At 40.3% G+C, this 23,033-nt stretch overlaps 1 protein-coding gene across 1 annotated transcript; it reads left to right on the plus strand.

Annotated features, from left to right (window-relative positions):
* Positions 1–487: 487 nt before the first annotated feature.
* On the plus strand, positions 488–4,677 carry LOC129745663 (bromodomain-containing protein 7). Its single transcript, XM_055738923.1, has 6 exons — positions 488–628; positions 698–856; positions 918–1,683; positions 2,796–4,075; positions 4,137–4,241; positions 4,310–4,677. Exons 1-6 carry the CDS (start codon positions 577–579, stop codon positions 4,537–4,539), a joined length of 2,592 nt encoding a protein of 863 aa, XP_055594898.1. The 5' UTR covers positions 488–576; the 3' UTR covers positions 4,540–4,677.
* The last annotated feature ends 18,356 nt before the right edge of the window (positions 4,678–23,033 follow it).

Consider the following 23,033-nt stretch of genomic DNA (forward strand, 5'->3'; position numbering starts at 1 on the left):
AATTTTCAAAAATCAGGACAACTCGACAGTTTTTGAAAAATCAGGACGGTCTCTCGAAAATCAGGACAAATCCTGATAAATCAGGACACCGGGCACCTCTGCTCTCAATGTACAATGTAATTGTTGCATTGTCTTACCCCTCGTTACATAAAGCATCTACACGCTGAAAAAAATGTATACAAAAATCATTAATTTTCGGCTATTGAATAGTTTTTTAAAATTGTCTTTCTTATTTTAACTTTTTTTTTCTCATTTAAAAGATATTTGTCGAAGATTTTCATTGCTTTCAATTTTTGTTCGATTTTTTCGTTTTTATTTGTATTTATCTGACTAAAACGACTAAATTTATCAAGTTTCTTACATTTTCATTTTTTTTCTCGAGATGATAACTTTTTGTTTTTCAACCAACAGTGAATAAAACGCGGAAAACGTGTACTTCCACAGTTTGGCATTTTTTGTTTGCTTGTTTACATTTTCCATCCACCATATTTGCGTGACCGCCGTTTTGTTTGGGTTGTACGGATTTACCGGCAGAATTTCCTGTTTTTTCGACTTTGTTCCGCTTGAATTCCGAAAATGGGCTCTAAGAAGCACAAGAAACACAAATCCGAACGTCGGGAGCGTGAAGGTAAGTGATTTTAAACTGTTGAAATTGAAATTAATTCAAGCTGCGGTATTAATTTGTTGGTGTTTGCAGCTTCGGAGAAAGCCAATATGCTGCTGGAACGTCCACCGAGTTTGAAGCTGATCCTCAAGGTGAGCGGAAACAGTTCCACACCGGAACACGGCAGCGATTCTCCTGCTTACGGTATTCATTCGGATTTGCCGTCTTCGTCGCTGGCTGGGGAATATTCCGGTAAGAGGAAAAAAAATCCCGTTTGGAACTAGGTCATTACACTTTTAAAATTTGTTTTCAGGGGAGCGTCATAAAAAGTCAAAGAAAAAGAAGAAGAAGAAGGACCGTGAGAAGAAGCACAAGCACCACAAGGAGAAACGCCGGCACCGGGGTGACGACTCCAGCCAGGAAGACTTCGGAAGTGTCGGAGATGAAAGCAGTCAAGCGCCTCCCGATGGAAGCCTGTTGTACACGGCCGCTGCAACAGCATCAATTTCCACGGTCGGAAGTTCCAGCAGTCCGGCTTCTCTCCCGGTTACGAAACCATTCATTCCCATTAAGAGTCCGGAACCGGAACCGATCCCCATAATCCAACCGACAACCCCGGCTACGCCGGCCACTCCATCAACCACTTTCGGAGGCAAAGAAGAGATCATGGCCCCAAGCTCGGTCACAACCGAGGAGCCCATCGCGAGTCCGGTTTCGCTTCAGTCCACCTCTCGACCGGGAAGCAAAATGGATTTCCACGACAGTTGCTCGAATCAGGCTCCGAAAACACCGGGTTCGGATTGCAGCGGTCGGGAACAGCGTTCCTGTGTTATCAAGATGAAGCAGAGCCGGTCGCCGTTGGCTCGGCTGTTGGATCATCTGATAAAGGCCCTGGAGAAGCGGGATCCGCATCAGTTTTTTGCCTGGCCGGTGACCGATGATATTGCCCCGGGGTATTCTTCGATCATTATCAGACCGATGGATTTTAGCACCATCCGGCAGAAGATCGATGATAATGAGTACAAATCGGTGCAGGAGTTTAGCGACGATTTCAAGCTGATGTGCGACAATGCGATCAGGTGAGTTTAAATGAATTTTTACTTTTGACTGTCCCGGGAATATTGGAAAACAAGTTAAGATTTTCAATATCTAATCGGATGATTCAGCTCTCGTAGCAGAACTTTAAGTATTCATTCTGAAATTTCTGAATTTTTGTTAAACAAGATTCTTTGTCAAATATTCAATAGGTACCCACTTTTGTATAATGAGGGTATTTTTTCATTGTAGATACAGACAAAATGTACCTTAATGAACTTCCAGGATTGATTTTATGCTTATGATCTCTTCTATTGTTTAAAAAAAACTTAATTGAGATCGCATCTGTCCAGCTTCTTGGAATGATTATATGTGTTTGTTAAATATTCAAGGTGTTTTCAAGTATCTTCTGCTGTCTGCGTCATTGACTAAAAAATGTGCTCAACTGATGCCTTATCTATATCATTTTGTTTTCCAGGAATCTTGGTAAATATTCTGAATTTACAGACTTACTAATATTTGAACGAGGTTTAAATGAGATAAAGATGGAGGATAGTTAATGGTAAAAGTATTTTAATTTTCTCAGAAGAACAGATTTGCTAGAAAGTTTTCCAGATGTTGAGTCGTTATGATCGAACACAGAACTTGGTGATTCATGTCTTAATACAGTCTGCCAGGAATTAGAGTAGGTGTTGTATTCACTACTCACAGAAGTGGATGACAATTTTATATTTTGTTTTGATTAATCGGATGAGCCACTTGACGTGTTTCGAGAAAATGACTATTAAAGTTAAATTATTTATCGAAATAGAAATTTATATCATTATTTTGTTATTCCGTTATATGTGCTTTTGGTCACTGAAAATGAACAGTCTTAGCAATAAAACCAAATTTAGAATAATTTCAAATAAAAAAAAATTCTTTGCCGTTTTTTGTAAATTGACAATTTCTTATAAAATACCTGCCTATTAAATTCTTTCCCTATCGTGGGTATCTTCTTAATTTTAAATTTACTCAATTTGTTAGAGTATTGCAATGTTTTCCATCCAGGACTGAATTTCTACTTAAAAAAAATACGAGAAGTACCCTCTGCAGGATTAAAACAACCAATGCTGTCGTTATCCTGACGAATCTGACCTTGTCAAATCAATTCCAGATACAACCACTCGGAAACGGTCTACCACAAGGCGGCCCGGAAACTTCTGCACGTGGGAGCCCGGCTGTTGCAGCCGGAAAATCTGGTTCGTTCGCTGCGCCCACTCATGACATACATGCGGGAGCTTACCTTCAAGGAGCTCGGCTTCGAACTGCCCATCTCCAGCGATCTCAACGACCAGGACCATCATACACTGGACTCGGCAGATGAAGCCGTAGCTGCTGCCGTTGACGAAGGATTGAATGCCCAGATAAACGCACAGCTCGAGGAAGAGGAAAAACGGCGGCAGATCCGTTTGGAGAATAATCCAACCACCAAGTTCGAGGCTTTCGTGGATGATTTGACTCCGGAGGAAGTGCTCGAACAGGTTCAGAAGGCTGCCTTGAGCTCTCGATCGAAGTTGTTGAAGAAAAGATCTGCCAATAAGATGGGCTTCTTGAGACATTTGAAGGATGGCACAACTACCATGAACATTTTGCTAGCCAATGAAAACAACAACCCGGAGAAGGTGGTTTCATTGGAAGCTTTCACCGGCAAGTTGCAGTACGGAACAGCCCAACTTCAAGGATTCCGAGAAGATCGCAGAAATTTTGCTAAGGTGATCAAACCGCTGACCTACGGTGCATTTAGCTCGTTTGCGCCAGTTTTTGATTCCCGGTTCTCGAATCTCTCTAAAGAAGAAACGGAAATGGTTCTGAATACGTACGGCGATGAAACTGGCAGTAACTATGCAGAAAGCATTATGAGATACACGAAAGATAGTCCTTATGCTGGAGGCATAGCCCACAGTTTGTTGGACATATTAACTAATGGAGAGCATCGGAAAACTTTTGGCACTTTGTATGAATCGGAAATGCAGCGTCAAGAAAAGGATGCCGTCAAACAAACTTTTCCGGAACCGGCTGAACAGGAAAAAGAAAAACAACAGCTAGCAAACGTGAAAGTTGACGTTAGTCAGCTTCGTTCTCTAAGCGAGTTGGGTATTGATGTATCATTCCTGGGCGACTTGGAACGTGAGCTCAATGGAGCAAACATTCCGGACGATCTGCAGCAATCGTTGAACGAGAATTCAGATCTCATCCAGAAGCTACACCAGATACAAACGGATCGCCTTTCGGCTCCACTGCCGGCTCATTTGTCCTATGTGCAGCGTCCTGGAGAAGGTGAAATCGAACTGGCACAACAAATTACTAACAATTTAACGCAAATTGCTAAACAACTGCCTCCCATGGCTATCGCTGCTCCCCACGGGGTACGAAAGGCTTTGGGAATGACCGGTGGTAAGTAACTTGAATCCTTTTTTGTAGATATTCCGTAGTTAATTTTTTTTCTCATAAACAGTTGGATTAGAGATGTATCAAACGCCACCGGTGGGAATTATCAACCCGCAACCAGTCAATCCAGGATCGGTTCAACAATCAAAGCCCAACAACCCTACATCTAATGGTAAATTTTGTCACCTCTTCGTTTTTTCGCCAATAAACATCGTTATAATGAATATTCTATTCCGACAGACATCATAGACACCACCCCGATGGATATGGATCTGGAGCCGGAACCGGTGCCGTCGCATCATCATCACCACCACCACCACCACCATCCGAACCCGAATCCCTCCCAGGTGGACATCGATAGTGAGCTGAGGGAACTGCTTAGTACGACAAGCTCTCAGGATGGGTCCGGAAGTGGCGTTGCTGATGGGGATGCTGCAACGGCTAGTATTGAACAGATGCTGATGGATTAATGGCAGCTGAAGGGTATGGATGACAATTTATCATTTATGTGAAAGTATTTTAACAGAAAGAATGACGCATTTTATTCATTTTCTATGTAAATGCCACGGGGCATTTCGCATGGAAGAAAACACGAGATTGTGAATAAAACGAGAGCAATTTTTCACCCTTGGGGTAAAAACGTTTGTGAAAATGTTCTTCCGGATGACTTGCCTATACCAACACCAATCAATTCTTCAATTAGGGTAAATAAAACCAAACGAGCTAACGGAAATAATTTTTTAATGTACTAACAGTAATCTGGCAGGATGCTGAAATTAAATTTGCGTGATGCTGTTCGCGATGCATGTTGGAGCGAAAATATACAGGCTCATAAAGAAGACTTCAGACGATGTATAACCATCCAAAACAAATCCAATAGAATGGTTATTCTGTTGAAAAAATTAATCACCGGATCCTGTCTAAGTGGAAAGGAAAACTATTTGTATGCCTACTCTTATTCAACCAACGTAAAAAAATCAGCAGTACCAGACTGCGCTTCAAGGACTTGTCTCCCCGGAACACCCTGATCGATCAGGCTTCCCGGGCCACTCGGGATAATTCCGCATCATCGCGCGAATTATATCCCGATATAGAAGAACGAGACCCTCATGCAAACTGAAGCACCACCTTTAAAGATGGCAAAATTGGCTGCATATATGTAGATGAAAGCAGCCAGTATTTGGTGGTGTAATGGTCATCCCAATCATGGGAGCTCCGCTGGTCTGCGCATAGCAAATATTCGACACTGGAGAAGTTAAAGTCTTATCCCCGCAGCTTCCGTCGTTGGGAGCGCGTCCTACTCGGATACTCCGCGGCGATGGAGGTATCCTACACAGCGTTCGACAAGCAGCTCGGCATACGCAGAAGGCAAAGTTTTATCTTTTTATGTTTAACTGCTAAGGAGTGTAACGAAAATTAACTATAAACATATTTGGGCCTTCTACTTACTAACGCGTGAACGCGCACAACTGTGCTCACCTGTATGTAGTATCTTGATCTGTCAAGAGTGAACCAGCGCTTGGCTTGTCGCGAATTAAAAAAGAAGTTAAAATTCGTGTGTTGGACACTTGGATGCCAGAGAAGGGCATCTCGATGAATGAAGTGGCGAAACGTTTCGGCATTCATCCGGCGAGCGTAAAATCCATCATCCACGAGTTCGGAGAACATTATACGTTCGATGATTTGCAAGGAAGAGGCAGAAAACAGGACTATCTTACACAAATCTGGACCGTAAGGTAATCAATCTCATCAACCGGAATGGATCGATGTCCATACGAGATTTGGCGAAAAAAGCTGGAATATCGATCGGAATGGTACAGCGAATCAAAAAGCGGAACAACCTGAAGACATACAAGAAGCAGAAAGTGTCCTAACAAACGGCTGAACAAATATTATGAGCCAAAACCAGAGCCCGGAAGCTGTATCATCGGATTTTGCAGAAGCCAGATGCGTGTATTCTCATGGACGATGAAACTTATGTAAAAGAGGATTCCAGTACTCTACCGGGACCACAATTCTATACTGAAGCTATTGGGGAGGATGTGAGTGACCACGAGAAGTCAATAGAAGTGGAAAAATTTGTGTGGCAGGCAATCTGCTCTTGTGGATTGAAATCGGCAAGTTTCTTTACAAAAGGAACAATAAATAACGATATCTACCAAAAGGAGTGTTTGCAGAAAAGGTTGCTGCCACATACGACTCCACTATTGTTCTGGCGTCATCATTGTTTGGCGTCAGCCCACTATGCTAAATCCACTCTTAGATGGTTTGAGGATAACGATGTAGATTTCATTGAGAAAGATATTAACCCACCAAACTGCCCCATAGAACGATATTGGGCTATTGTCAAGAGAGTTTTCAAGAAGGATGGTAAGGACAACAGGACCATGGCGGTTTCCAAGAAAAATTAGAATGCTGCAGCCAAGAAGTGTGATCAATCAGCGGTACAAAACCTAATGAAATGCGTCAAGTCGAAAGTCCGAGAATATTACAAATAATTACTTTTTTACTTGCATTTCTTTATAAACTGTAAGAATAAGCTTTTTAAAACACTTCCGAACTGTTTCTTTGTTTGAATCATCAATACAATCAATACCATGAAAAAAATGTGTTTATAACTTATTTTCGGTACACTACTTAGGATCGGACGCACGCTACTAGAATGCTCGGGTCTTTTACGATTGCGACTCAGATGAATCCCGACGGTGACGTCATCCTACCCGGCTCGAGTGGCTTATCCGACGGCGACGTGAGATCACTCTACCCGAGAGTATTCCGCGGTGTGAATACTCTTCCCCCTACGAGTTCGACTGCGGAGAAGATCGTTACCGCGTTCTACTCGGATACTCCGCGACGGTAACGGTGGAGAGATATCCTACACACGCACCCGACGTACCAAGCAGAAGGTAAAGTCTTATCTTTGTATGCTTCACTGCTAGTTTCGGACGCACCTACTGAGATGCTCTCCGGCAGAATGGCGAGGCCACATGTCCAAACCGATGGACATGTTCACCTCTCTATGTTTCCGATCCATCCAAAATCCGTCGTTAGGGCTCAAGCGGTGAGTCCACCGGCCGCGTTCCGTGCTGTCCCACTGGTGCTGCCAGTTGGACATCGAGGCCTCTCTGGCATGTTTTGGCACATCGGGCCTGTGCTCGTAGCAGAAGATATCTTCCTCTAACAAGACCGAGATGGACACTGTTCAATATACGCTGATAATCCGCAGGTTCATCCGCGGCTGCACGTTGCGAGCTTTTGCAGGTTACACTGTCTGCTCAAGGTTGCCGCTCCGTACCGCAAAATGGACGCTCGCCAGGACCCTCCTCTGCAGGCGTAATCGACATGGCCCGTGAAGTTTAGCCGATCGTCGATCATCACCTCCAAGTACTTGATCGCACGCTTGGATTCGATTGCGTACGGCCCAGCTGCAATTGTTCCTATTTTTGTTAATATCAGGTTTGTGATCAGTACTAGCTCGGTCTTGTGGTTGTTTTGTTTAATTGATTTATTTGGGATTTTAAGCCTCTTGGGTTTATCCACCCCATGGTCTTGTGATGAGCCAGACGCGAGCTCTTGGAGCGCACCCAACTTTCCAATTGCTCGCTACTGTGGCGAGTAGCTGAACCTCCTCTGTTGATGGACCCGATGCCAGCAGAACCCATCGTCGGTGAATCCCAGAATTCTCACTCCAGTAGGAAGACGTAGTCTAAGCAGTTTGTCGTAGACGATATTCCAGAATACCGGGCCAAGTATCAATCTTTTTTTTTTTTTTTCTTTTTGATAGGAGTTTAACGTATCAATCTTTGTGGAACCTCTGCCGAGACACTAACTTTGTCTCAACATTCTTCGCTGGTTATATACTGTAGATTGCGGTTACGAAAGTAACACTCCACTATCCTACAGATATATCGCTATCTTCACAGATTCAGCTAGTGGACTGAAAGCAGTCCTGCGGCTCACCCCCACTACGCGTCTTGGCTATGACAATCCTGTTAGTGTCGCCCCAGGGGTTATTGTCGGCGTCCTCCCAGAGTTGCCTAAATTGTACCTTTTTGATCGCCTTAGTTGCCCTGCAGAGAGCAGGCCACTCACTTGCGCAGGGCACTATACGCCACCTGTGAGAACCAAAGATCCCGTTAACTTTGGCTATCACTGTTGGAAGGCGGGACACCTAAGGTTGCCTAGCCGCCTGATGGCCATTCTTTACAGCACCGCCAGCACAAACGGCTTCTAACGGTGCACTTGCAGGCAAGCGATTTGTGTCCGTACTCGACACTGCGGAAACACCTTTCCGGTTGCTGGAGAATGGCTATCTAGCAGATAGACCACCCCACCTCTAGCCGCCCACACTTCAGTGCTGGTTACGCCGCGAAATACTCTCGGGTAGGGTGACTTCACGTTGTCGGCGGGTGAGTCACCTGAGTCGGTGTAGGATGAATTCTTCGCCGGGAATCATCCGAGTAGTTTTTCGTAAAGCCCCGGACGTGTGCTGTGACAGGCGCGTGTCCAGGATAAGCTGCTCTCGACCGGCACACGGACGGGCAAAGAGGAGAGGGCCTCGAGCCAAGCCAGGCGGAGCCAAGACCTCAAGTCGTTAGAGGAGAGGTCATTGGTCTCTTGCAGTGGTCTCGAACAGAGGCGGAGCGCAAGTCGTTAGAGGAGAGGTCCTTAGTCTTGAATCGTAACAAGAGGCAGAGTATATATGCTGGAGTTTGACTCGAACTGGAGTTTGCCGAAGAGCGCTTAAGCGCGGACTTGGTCTCCCATCTTGGGTACAGCCTTCGTTGCAGGTCCGGATGGGAATTATGGCCAGAGGCCCCAGGTGGACTTTATGGCGTAGGGGTACATAGTATCATGAGTCGTCCAATTGCACCCATGGACCCAGAGTAGCATACTGGGGGGACTCGGTCGCTCGCCGTGCCTTGGAATGCAATCCGTAAAAAGGATTTACCACCTGGGTGATCAACTAAAAAAAAAAAAACTTCAGTGCTGGTAGTTCCACCTCCTCGTTGTCCAGGGCAGAAACGTGTCTGCAAGTCCGGCTTATTGCAGATGTACGGCCAAGAGAACTATCACTAAACCCACTAGAGGCCGTCGACGGGTCTGCCAAACCCGCGCGGAAGAAGTGGTACACCCGGATACTCGGGTGTGAGGGTTAGGGTCCTACACGTGTTCGGGGGGTCATTGCCCTGAAATGCAAACGTGACCTGAGGGAGAGGGACCGCCAACTCGTTTTGCGTTTCGGTGGGTATAGACCCTACTCGCCAAACGAGTAGATGCGCAATAGACTAGTTCACTTTTTGGCTTTTTTCGCTGATCACAACGCCACTTACAGGGTTTGATCCTCATTCATTTTCAAGAACTCTGGCCGAATTTAAGCTCATTTGAGTAAGTTTCCAGCGTGCGCTAGAAGTTTTATTGAAAAAAGTCAATTTTTCTGGAAAATTTTCGTAGATGTGTTCTAGCAAGCTGTTGTTAATATAAAATGATAATTTTATAGTGCTCGGTGATTGGTATGACAAGCATTCGTATGGACCTGTTTTAGATAATTGACTAAATCAAACCGAAAAAATTTAAAAATTCATAAACTACCAACTTTTACAGAAAATTTACTTACAAGTTAAGAACTTAAAATCAGTAGTAAATAGAAAAAAAATATTTTCGATATAAACTTTTCATAAAAAGATAGCCTTATTTATAACCTTTAATTTGATGTATAACACTTGATGATCGCAACAGTACAAGCAAGTACAAGCAATCACCGAGCACTATAAAATTATCATTTTATATTAACAACAGCTTGCTAGAACACATCTACTAAAATTTTCCAGAAAAATTGACTTTTTTCAATAAAACTTCTAGCGCACGCTGGAAACTTACTCAAATGAGCTCAAATTCGGCCAGAGTTCTTGAAAATGAATGAGGATCAAACCCTGTAAGTGGCGCGCAAAGTTGTGGAGAATGGTGGGCCGATCACTTAGGGACGTGTTTAACACGTCAGTGTCAGTGAGGCATGCCGGAGGTGTCAGGGTTCGACACGCATTTCAGGAAGTGATGCGCTTGAACCGCGAGTGCGACATGATGAGGGCGGTCTACACCTCGATTTGCGCTTCGGGAAGTAAAGCACCCGACTTCAAAATTGGGTAGTTGCGCTGAGTGGTGACTTATGTCAACACTAGAGAGTTCAGAGGAGTCTGAGTCCTACACGTGGTTTAGGAGGATTGCCTCCTGACCCGCGTGTTCGAACAGAGAAAGCGTCGTCGGCAACTCGCTTTGTGTTTCTGGACTTCCTGGACTAGATCCACAAAGTTAGTAGTTGCGCTAAATGGGTACCTCTTTTAACACGATAAGTCGTCCAATTGCACCCATGGACCCAGAGTAGCAAACTGGGGGAACGCGGTGGCTCGCCGTGCCTTGGAATGCAATCCGTGAAATGGATTTACCACCTGTATTAACAACTAATAAAAAAAAAACACTTCAGTGCTGTGTTTGCTGCCTCAACCGGAAGTTTCGCAAATACCACTTGTGTTCCGCATTTGGGAGGACCGCGATGATGAAAGCCGTGAGACGAAAATTTATTTTGGACACTTACGTCAAAAACCCGACGTGGTCGGGTTCAAAAATCGCGAAATCGTTAAAAAATGTCAAATCTACCGTGTGCAGCGTTCTCAAACGATTCTGTGAGATGCATACTATCAATCGGCAGGTTCATACCAAGCGTCATAGTGGAACTTAGGTTCGGAAACTGCATCTGAAGGTGTTGAGAACAATCAAGGGCAGTCGGACTATTACATCGCCAAGAAATTCAATGCCGACCGGTGCATCGTCAGAAGGATTCGAAGCAGAATGTAGTAGCCAAAGGACGTGCCCGAAAGTTATACAACAAGGTTCTAACGAAGTACGACGTATGCAACCTCATGGCTGACGAAACGTACGAGAAGATGGATTCTGGGCAGCTTTCAGGCCAAAAATTTTATAAAGCCAATGGTTGGGGATATGTCCCCGAATTCGAATTCAAATTCGTGTTTGCCGATAAGTTTGCAAGAAAGTGTTCCATCTGTCAAGGTATTTGCAGCTGCGGACGAAAAAACCCGGTTTTGGTGACAAACGAGACAATGGACTCCAAGATGTACAAGGAGGAGAACCTGAGAAAAGCTGTTGGAACAAAATGGCCTCTGAGGTCATCGAACAGAGTGTCCAAATTATGATGAGTGTTATTCGACGAAAAGTTCGAAATTTCATTCAAACCACATCGGAATAATTTTTTCATTATTTTTCCTTTAAAGGGTTATAAAATACCTACATTTTGAGTGTAAAACATTTTTATTTCGTTTACATAGCTCCGATATAGACCCATTTTAATGCGTCCAGATCTATGAAAATCTATGCTCTAAGAATAAAATTGTATCATTTAAGTGAAGAAAAAGCATGATGGGAAAGGTCGAATCGTCGAGGTATAAAAACATGCAGCTGGCAAAATGTTATTGTTACATTCCAACGAGTTGTAAATTCCCGCTTCGCAACAGTCAAACAACGAACAATCCTTATGACCAGGAACAAATATCACTAAAAGCATCCACCATTATTCAGCGGGTGCTACTCAGCTGAGTGGAGTGGTGCATACTTCAGCTAGGAAAAGGCGCCATTTCCAGAGCAAAAGTACCGGTACTTCCGGACAGCAGCAGTTAATCAACTTAATTTAAAACGTAATCCACCTTGGTGCAAACAACAGGATCCGGAGACCATCAAAATGAAATTGAAATCGAAACCATAACTTTGCACCGGACTCTTGCCCTGAACCCCACTGATACTTGTAGATACTTCAGCGAGCCCTTAACAGTTGGCGCAATAAGTACAATGTACTCTTGTAATAATTCTAGCCACCGACGCTGCCGTTTTATTTCCCAGGCAACTTTTGTTCGAACTCTCCGGAGCTGTCGAACGAGGTCCTTCTCGATCCGGGAACTATTTGTTATCTCACTTTCCTTCTGCTTATCTTTGGTGAAAGTTCCAATTTTCCCTTTGGCGATTTTGAAGAAAAATGAAAAAAAAAAAAAATCAACCCAACTAGTATTTTACAACCGGGCGAAGGACGTTTGGCAAATATGTAGTTAAACGAAAGCTGGTGGCTCCAGAGATAAAAATTTTCCCACTAAGCACTTCTGCGGTCGGTGGGGCAAACGAGTTGCAGTGCAGGACCGTCGTGAGCTCTCGTTTCCGCTTCTATTTTCTTTGATTATTTTATTATCTGCACAACGTTTCGGAAGGAAAGTTTTCCCCTTTTTTCTTATTTGTTGTCCTACAACTCATTCGGAGGTGGGGAATCTTCCTCTGAAATCCCACAGATGAAACGGCGATTGCAATCTTCAAATGGGTGTCAGTTTGGTGTCACCAAAAGCGTCGGTCATCGCAAAATGAATCTTCCGCTACAGCCACCAGACCGACCGCATCCAACTAGAAGTGGTACAAAATGGTACTTCCATTGCTGTTTCTTACAGAACAAAATCTAGTTTTATGCTTCCGGAAAAGTTTTATACCCCGAAATCTGTGTTGATCGCGATGACTGCTGCTTGTTTTACGGTGATTGGTATTTTTCCGTGGTCAGGGGGATGTGACTGCAAACAAAATTGGAAATATTGTTTCGTTGTATCTTTTCCGAAAAAATCATAATATTTACCGCTCATGTTCTGCCTTTCATTGATTTTCATGTTTCTTTTAAACTATTCATCATCTTCGAAAATTTGATATATTATATTATCTTTTTATCAAATTTTTCCAATCCTGAAAATACGAAAATGTCGATGATATTTTGAAGAAGAATTTAAGCAAACAGAATCATTGATATTTCTCAAAGCACAAGTCAAGTCGTTTTGCTGTCTTCAACAAAGCTTTTAAGTGAGTGACCCGAAGACTTTCTTCAATGATGTCAGAAAAAGTTATTATTTTATCGAACTCTAAAATTGTTTACAGCAAAGGTTGAGGTTCGAAGAGTACCCGCATAATCTTATAAAATCGGAATTGTTGCGTCTCCCAAAAAATGTTGAAGCTCCCCAATATTCACTTCAGACATTTTCGATTTTCGGAATAAAATTTTAAATGATCTTTAAACGTTCCAAAGATTTCTAGTAAGTAGATAGATGTTGTATACCAAACCTTTACTTTTTTAATTCTGATATTTTACAGGACCGTAGCGAACCGAGAATACCGGGAAATTCTTTGGAATTTTATCGCATCACCGGAAAACCGAGAAAAAAATCGCAAATTTCAGCACATCACATTTTTGTCACATTTTTGTATCAGTGTCACTAAAAAAAATACTCAGACAAGACAGTATTCAAATGGACTCTGCGCTAGAAGTTATTCTAACAATCCCAACGGTTTAACAGAGCCGAAAACAATTAGCAATCGTCCCATAGACCGGACGGCTTCCTCCCATAAGACTTGTCCGGTTGATTACCATAAACTTGGCAAATAAAAAGGTAATCCAAACTGCGCCGTCCGGCTTCTTCCGAAACCACCTCGTTTTTCACCCACCCATCTCATTGACGAAGTTGCATCTCATTAGCCCAGCTAGAACCGACAATTCTTACAAAGAAACCGAAGAATTAGTTGGTTCAATCAGCAAGGGATTTGTGTGCTTGTTCCGCACAGATTAGCATATCGAGTCACGCTCTCTGTGCTGAAGCAGGAAAGGAAAGAAATTAAAATCAAACCTACCAGACGCTAACACATTTGAGAAAGGATAATGGGCATCTAAATCGAGGAATAATGCTGACGAATAATGTTGGTCGGAATTGGTGAAATGGTTTCAAGAAAAATTTTCTTTTATTTGAGTAGTTTACGGGTTAATTATTCGTTAAACTTCGGATCTTAGAATGACTGAATTAAGAATACCAAATTAGTTAAAAAATCTACTTAAGTCAATAAAGAACACGACTGCCTGATGGAATCTCATAGGAGCAAATAAAGTTGAACTTCTTTATGAAATTCAATTTTTCTAAATTTATAGTGTATTATTCATTTTTACATATCTTGAAACAGCTGAAATTCCATAATTTCCATTAAGATCTTGATTTCACATTTGTACATGTCCACATTAAATTTCATTTCAGTCCAAAAATTGTCAACAGAAGATTTAGTTAAATATAATTATGTCTGAATTGTTATAAGGCGCCACATAAAATTTTGAGAACCCATTTAGAAACTGCTCAATTGTCAATTTTTGCTACGGTTTACTCTCTGGAGCCACTGTCTAGTAATCTTGAGCAAACTTGTTCAAAGAAATTCTATGACTCAAATCTCTTTAAGTTCATAGGAATAGGCTTATATATTATCTATGTAATAAAGTTATTTTTATTATTTAAACTATGAAAGTTTTGATTTTGAACAAACGCTTCGCGAAGCACCAGTTTCTCCCTAGGCACCCAGCAGTGATGTCAACTGAATTTATTGATTTTCAATGCCAAAAGACATGAACTCATTCAAAACCTTATAGTTTTTTATTTTGTCTAATAACATACGAAGTTACGATCTTCGACAAAGTTGCTAAGCGTAGAATTTTCTTTAAAGAATTTATAAATTGGCACAAAAATCATAAACAGGCTCCGTTCCACAGAAAAAACAAAAATGATGTTGTCAATTTTTCCATACCAACCTGAAAGTTCAAATTTACTCATGTAAACGTTTCTTAAAAATTCTGCAAAAAATTATGGATGAGTTTTGAACCAAAACGAGGATTTTTAGACCCCAGGGCTTGAGAAATTAAAAAATGACCCCAAAACGACTCAGCCTTGTGTACAATCAATAAAATCAATGGTGGTATGTTTTAAGCAAGAATCATGGTGTGAATGATTATTTCATATGCTAATTTCTTAAAACTTGAGTGAAGAAGATCAATAAAAGAGGAATAACCAACAGGACTTTCTATCTGAACAAGCAACGATTGTACATCATTTGTAACTTCGCAAAATTTCTTTAAATGTATTTCTTTTCGGATCTGATTCCTGTAGCGCTGAAGTGATCTCGCGGATAGTTTTGGATTGCCAGGTGTACTGGGTTCGATTCCCGGTATCGGCAAGAAAACTTTTGGATTTGAATCCCATAAGTTTGCCGGCATGAAAGTTGTGGCGTTTCGCCTTATAACTGACTATATCTTAAATAAGAATTTTGAATCAGTTGCAAGCTGGCCAGTTATATATACAGCTGCTAGAATACCTGTAAGTAAACTAGCCCACCGGATTGACTCGTTCTTCAAAAATAAACCTACATCAACAAAAAATACATTCACTCCATAAAAGTTCATACGAAGCCATGGGGTCCGGATATGTTGTACGCGCGGTGCCTTGGAGATTTGTCGAATTAATTAATCTTAACATGCTTAGGCAGAAACTGCGGTGAATTCGTGCACCCATGGTGGATAGCAAACAAAGAGCATTTATTTTGGATCTGATTCCTAAAAAAATATCATTTATTCAAAAAAAAACACAACGGATACATAAACGACTAAATGTTATTGTACAAGATATGTAGTTGTACATAACACAAAAAAGTTTTAAATTCGTTCAGGAAAAAACGGATTTAATTCAAAACCACTCAGCTTTACTACATGACAATTATTCTGTTGTCACTGAACTGACTTTCGAAACCAAATGTACCATTGAACGCACTCGCGCAATGACAGCAGTAGGATTTGAAGATGAGTTCGAATGTAGGTGAGAAGTGAGTTCAAAAGTCTAGGCGGGAAAATAAAATCGAGATAGATTGTAAACAAAACAAAAACTATTGAATTTTGATGCAAGTATTGTAGTCTGGTGATCCGAAGAAAACTAAAGCTAATTAGTGCACAGTAGTTATTGTGAAATTCGAATAAGGAGTGTTCATTTTATAAAACGGACACCTAGATGTTACGATAAAAAGGTGACGTTTAACCCAAATTTGACGAAACTGGTTTCATCGTGTATAAAAGTTTGTTGACAAAGCACTGACATATTTTTTTGTGAGAAAGCGACTGGATTTCGTAAAATGGGACGAATTTATAAAGAAACCCGTGTTTTTATTATTCAAAAAGTACTGCTCAGATGGACTCGTGTAGAAACATTGCAAAGCTTGTGAAACGATCGAAGTCTGCGGTTTATCAAATCATCAGGAAGTTTGGAGAGCACCATTCTCTTGAAGATTTGCCAAGATCTGAAACCAGAAGAGGCACCGTGAATCCACAAATCGAGAAGAAATGTGTTGAGCTTTTGTTGTCACATGAACACAACTCTGTTCGAAGAATTGCCAAGAAACTGAAAATTTCCGTTGGGCCGATCAAAACATAAAACGAAGGAACCACATTAAGACCTACAGGAAGCAGAGACATCCTAAACGGAGCGCGGAACAGCACGAACGAGCGATGTAGCAACGTCGGAGACTGGATAAGATTTTGAAGAAACAAAGTAACCGTTGCATGTTGATGGACGATGAAACTTATGTGTGTTCAATGGAAGTTAGTCGAAACAGGTTGAAATAGGTCGAAACAAGTAGGAATGGATTTTGACAGTTGGTAATCTGTCTCTTTCCAATTGACTTCGACCGATTTCAACCAGGTCGTCCGTTGAACATACTTACACCAATACTAATGCGTGTTTTGTGCGTTTTGCACACGAATCACACACACACACACACACACACACACACACACACACACACTCACACACACTCACACACACACACACACACACACACACACACACACACACACACACACACACACACACACACACACACACACACACACACACACACACACACACACACACACACACACACACGCGCACACACACACACACACACACACACACACACACACACACACACACACACACACACACACACACACACACACACACACAGGGCCGTAGGAAGAACTGACTCATGGGGGGGGTTTTGGTGACTGATTTTTGTCTATGATATTTTGCCCAACAATGCAGTAATAGAACAAATTAATTAACTATTAGGTACTTTGCATTGATACTTTTTGCATTGAATCGAAACTTTAGAAAATTTGTTTTAAACCTAAAAGGTGGGCTAAATTTTTGTAATGAAACCTTCAGTAACAAAATATGGAATCAACTTTCCTCAATGGTTAAAATCTTTGAATTTGTTTATGACTCTGGTAGATCAAACTTATTTGATTTCAGTATAAAATAAGTTTTTTTCAAAGAGAACCTTCAATTTTTTGAAAGAAAAAAAACTTATTCTGTACTTAAATCAAAGAAGCCCAATCTTCTAAACTCTTTTGCATATTTAAAAATTTTGTGGATCAAATTTTCTTGATGCAAACTTGAACCAAATTTATGATTATAGTTTGAAATTTGTCTTTAAAAAAAATTGCAATATTAATAATGTTAAACAATAGACCGAGAGAAAATATTATTTTGTGCAGATTTTTTAAGGCGAAGATCAGGTTGATAATAATCAAAGGTTTGAAGAACCTGAAAAAGGTTTGAAGAAGCTGAATGAAACTATGATTTCAAAGTAGTCGAAGATTCCTTTGAATTCAGCTACAGTTTTTGAAAGACCCAAATACTAGTATTTCACTAGCTACTTGCTAGCATCCTCAGTGGGTTATCGACTTAGTCGACTAAGTCGATAACCCACTGAGGATGCTAGCAAGTAGCTAGTGAAGTACTAGTATTTGGGTTTTTCAAATACTGTAGCTGAATTCAAAGGAATCTTCGACTACTTTGAAATCATCAGGTTGATGTTTCTTTAACAGGACAAATTTTCCATAAGGAATTAATTCAATAATGGAAATCCTGTGGATGGTTTTTTTGAAATAAAATTTGTTTTTTCCATAAAACAAAACTAAACAAATTAACTCAAATTCTTCTTTGTATTTGGGATTTTCACCTAAATTGTGTGAACAAACTAATTTTTATTAATAATTTGAACTCTGAAAGTTGAATTGACAAGTAAAAGTTTATAATATTTTTATTTCCTCAATAATTTTATGTTGATTGTAAAACGCGTTTACAAGCTTTTTTCTGAATTTTGAATCTGCATTCTGTATCTGAATCCTGAACCTGAATTCAAAAATTGAACTGTGAATCTGTTTCCGAATTTCTATACGATTTTTGAAATGTACAAAAAAAAAAAGATTTCCGAGACCTAATTTCAGATCAGAATTCAATGAGCCATGTTTGAGAGCCCTCATTCATGAATCTATAATTTCAGTTCTGTAGTTCTGGTTTAATCTTTATTCATTATTTAAATTATTTATTTTTAATCTGAGTTAAAAAATGAATTTCAAATGATGAATCTGAATCTGAATTTTAAATCTTAAATTGCAATTTATATAGCAGCATGTTTGAATTTTGTGAAAGAATTAAGGTTAAAAAAATTCGAATTCAAATATAAAAAAAATCTTTTTTTATATTCGGAAAACTATTTTCAAAACATTGAAAATGTATATGATTTCCGAAATACATGAATAAAATTCGATATGAAAAGCAAAACCAAATTTGAACCAGGATTCCAAAGCAGCTTTTCATTTCTAATTTCTGATGATTATTCGAACAGAAAAACAAGAATCCTAAACTAGATACAGAATCCGAAATACGAAAAGAGAAATAAAACTTTGGTTATGGAAAATCAGAACCTCCGATATGGTTTTAATTTAATTTTAAATTTAATTTTCAGACCAGAAATTCTATGAACCAGTGAGAAAATTTTGAAAATCGGTAGCAGAATTTTGAACTTGGGATGGGTTTTTGAGGTTTTCGCATTAGTTTTGAGTCTAGATTGTTACTCTCTTACTACTTTATAATAATTTGATTATGAATTTAAAATTTTGGGTGTAGAGTACATTACCTCGCTTGTTTTTTGGACCTTCATGGGGGGGGGGGGTTTAACCCCCAAACCCCCCCCACCCCCGTTCCTACGGCCATGCACACACACACACACACACACACACACACACACACACACACACACACACACACACACACACACACACACACACACACACACACACACACACACACACACACACACACACACACACACACACACACACACACACACACACACACACACACACACACACACACACACACACCTTCAAAATGAGGGGTGTTCAGGTTTTTTAAATGCAAAATTGAAAGAAATACGCCAAGTCGATATTGACCAAATTTTGACCGCATCATCCTTTTTTATCATATTATGTTTCTAAATTTCAAATTTTGAATGTAGAATAGAATACCTCGCTTGCTTTTATTAGATCCTCATGGTGAGGGGGGGGGGGGGGGGTTTAACTCCTAAACCCTCCTCCCGTTCTAACGGCCATGCTCCATAAGCATGTTTTCTTAATTTGTAAAATGTAGATTTTCGAAAGTACTTTTTTTTTAAATTCATTATCGTGTTGTTATTTCTCCAATTACAGTCCTTCTTAAACGCTGTTGCAACGATACTTTCCAAGAGATTCATACTAAACCAAAAGAGAAACGTACAAATTTGAATTGCACTTACTCTCTGGAGCCACTCCACTTATGACTTGTTTTATCTCAAACAATTTAACCTTATGTTTTGGAAAGAATGTGTGTTTTACCAAATTACTTACCCTTATAAAAAGTCTTTGTAAAATTCGTTTAAACAATACTGAAATAAGGCAGATTGTGTTGAGGATGGTGAAAATCTCATCAGCTTGTATTAACAGTCCATGAACGAACGATTATCCATCAAACAAGCTTTCCTCAAAAAGTCAAGCAGTGAACCTGTTTGCCTATACAACGGCAGCTTCAAAGACTCAAACTCCCTTACCAGATGATTTTTGATGTCGCAATCATCATGCTGTTTAGACCCATTTTCGTCATAAAAAGGAAAACCCTGACCTTCTATTTTCGTCCCCTGACCGAAACCATCATTTTGTGAACCCAATCAACCATAGAAAGCTTACTTCCTGACCAAACAAAAAGACCATTATTTTTTCATGTGCTCAGCAGCACACCTCAACGGGTTAGGAAATTTATCGCAATGCATCAGTGCGAGTTTCCAAAGTCCACTTCATTAGATCCCGCGCAGACGACACGGTTACGCCGGATATTACTCCACACTTCCGCCGACAGCTCGAGTATTTATAGGTACGAGTAAGTTGTTCGACATCATAAACTATAAAAGTTATCCCATTCGGAAGAAAGCTCACCCCCAACCCACTTCTCAACTTTGGCTGGGCGCTGCGATTAAACTGCAATTTCCCGCTGTGTGTTTGTGAGCGCACATAATTTTACGTAATCGCTTCCAGCCATCCAGCCATATATGGAGGAGGTAGGAAGCTCTTTCATGCTGTCGCTGTCATTAATCTCGAAGTGAAATTGGGGGCGGTGGCAGCCAGCAGAGTCGTTAGGACCGCGTGATGCCAACCGATTAATTGACATTTTCCCAGTCGCTGATAGTGCTTATCGCGGAACCAACGAACGACGACAGACGCTCGATGCTCGTGTCATTATTAGCCACCTACAACGGCAGTCATCGTTTTCCATTTCAAGTCCTGTCCCCAGCAGACGCATAACCAAACCTACCAGAGCAAAAGACGACGCACGCGAGATTGTCAACGCGACGACCGATAAATGGCACATTTTATCGCGCTGAGTTTTGCTCCCTCGCCAACTTTCTTCCAAGTTTGTTGTTTTCTTTGTTCGAAGAGGGGGTGACAGTTGATGGTGGGGAAAATTATACGTCAAATGATTATGACTTTTCCATAGTGTAGTTACCGGCACGATTAATCCCAGCTAACCACATACAAATGTCGCGCTTTACACAATAGCAGAAATGGATGTTTTTTTCTTTCATTCAACATAAAGGCATTCTATTCATACACACTATTAATTTTTTGGTGTAAATTTATGTCAAATTGGATGCACAAAATTGAAGCATCATTTTTGACGTAAAATTACACTTGAGAAGACAGAAACGCTTGAAGACATAAATTGCCGAAGACATAAATTTACATAGATTAAGGTGTAAATTTATGTTATATTGGATGCACAAATGTGAAACATGACATTCGACATAAAATTAGAGCTTTTTTGATATAAAATTGCGTCCTACTAATTTTTGGAGATATGAGCTTTCGGAGAAACATTAATGCATAAAAAACTGTTATATTTTAAAACTGTTATATTTTTTACATTTTAAATCAACATAATTTGCATGCAGTGCATTATTAAGATGCACCTTTACAAAAATTTCGAACTTTTTCGACCCCAAGTCTATAGACCTACTAGCGATAATTCACTGCATTTACTATCGGTAACAAACAGCTTCGAATTTGGTTCTCATCCGGGAAGTTCGAACGACTGGCGTTGCAGGAAAAGCTGTGATACTAGCACTGAAGTTATCACAGGCTGAACGATGTTGTTGGTATTGGAATTGTTACTGGATCTAGCATAAAAGTCTTCGTGCAAACCATCATCAAAAATTTTCTTTAATTTCTGAATGATCATGATAACAAATATATCTTTCGTTTGAACATAGCCGTCATAACTCGGTTCACGATTCCTCAACTGTTAAAAAGATAAAAGACTGTTAGCGTTGCAAGAAAAATATTCAGCAGTGATAATTATACCTGAGTCATGAAGAGAAGTTAGTCAAACTCATTGACGAAAGCACTAATTAGCATAGACAACAATAAGTGAGAAGCCCATTTATCGTTGCGCATACTGGCAGAGGGATCACTATTTTCGGTACTAAGCAAGCGTCGATCATTAGAGGTCCGGGTTTCCTTCTTTGGATATTTTGCTGTTATCATTGCTACCGGTAAAATTTTCCCGTAATTGACCTCTTCCGGTTTCGTGTTTTCAACTCGTGTGATCGACCGCCCAGCTTTTCTTTTCGAAATTGGATCAACATCGATGTAAATTGCACATCGCAATGTTTGTCGCCGATTTCTGTGTTGTTGGGAGTAGTCATAATGTGCCCCGTTCCATTTGAGCAAAAAAGTTTCATCGTACTCGCCACGGAATTACAATCCGACACCGGCCCCTCGAACGTTGACTGTAAAATAGAATGATAGTAACTAAACAGTCAGGTCTGGTTATATCCGATCATCATATCAAAGTATGAATGGCGACACGGATTCACTGTTCTCAATTACTTACTACTGGAACACGGCTCCTGGACACTCTTTTTATAACGTCATCTGGTTCTTGATAAACACGGTCAACACAGATTTTTCGCATTGCAAAATGAGGTAAATCCTGGAAACTTGCGGGTACTTTCATTTTCTTGGATGCGGGTGTCAGGGATGTTCCTGCCCTCATTTTTAAATCCTGTAAACCAAATTGATTAAAAAAATTTAAAAGGAATTGGAAAATTGTATAGTATTTACGTGAAGCGTTACCTTTTGGCAAGATTTGGCAAGATATTGGCGAAGATAAATGATCCATTTTGGTTTAACGATACTTAAGTTTGACCGATCGCAAACCTAGAATCGTTTTGAATTAAAAATTCTTTCAAAAAAAAACTCGGGATGAAATTTGAAGTATCGCAAAAAGTAAACAACTGGCTTAGACTTCAAAATACACCCTCAAACAAAATTTGTTATTTGTAATTTTAAACGCCTTTGTTTAGACAAAGCACTTACCTATTTTGGAATATGATAACAAAATTTGTTTTGTTTTCCTTGTTAGAGCAAGTTCACTCGTATTGGAAGAAAGTGGTAGAAATTTTGATACTTCAAGAACATTTTGAAAATTTTAAAATGTCAATTTTTTTCAAGATCTGCGACCGTCAATTTCTGTTGTTGTTGTTGTGTTTTAATTTTATAAGCTCATATCGCCAATCAATTTTCTTTACAACACTATGTCTATTTTCGCATGCTGTGATGCAAAAATAGTTGGATTTATATCAGATACGCCTGAAATAGAAACAGTTTTGTCAAAAAAATTGACGGCATCAGATCTTGAAAATTGTTTGCATTGTAAAA

Source organism: Uranotaenia lowii, chromosome 2 (genome assembly GCF_029784155.1).
Source record: "Uranotaenia lowii strain MFRU-FL chromosome 2, ASM2978415v1, whole genome shotgun sequence".
Taxonomy (NCBI): domain Eukaryota; kingdom Metazoa; phylum Arthropoda; class Insecta; order Diptera; family Culicidae; genus Uranotaenia; species Uranotaenia lowii.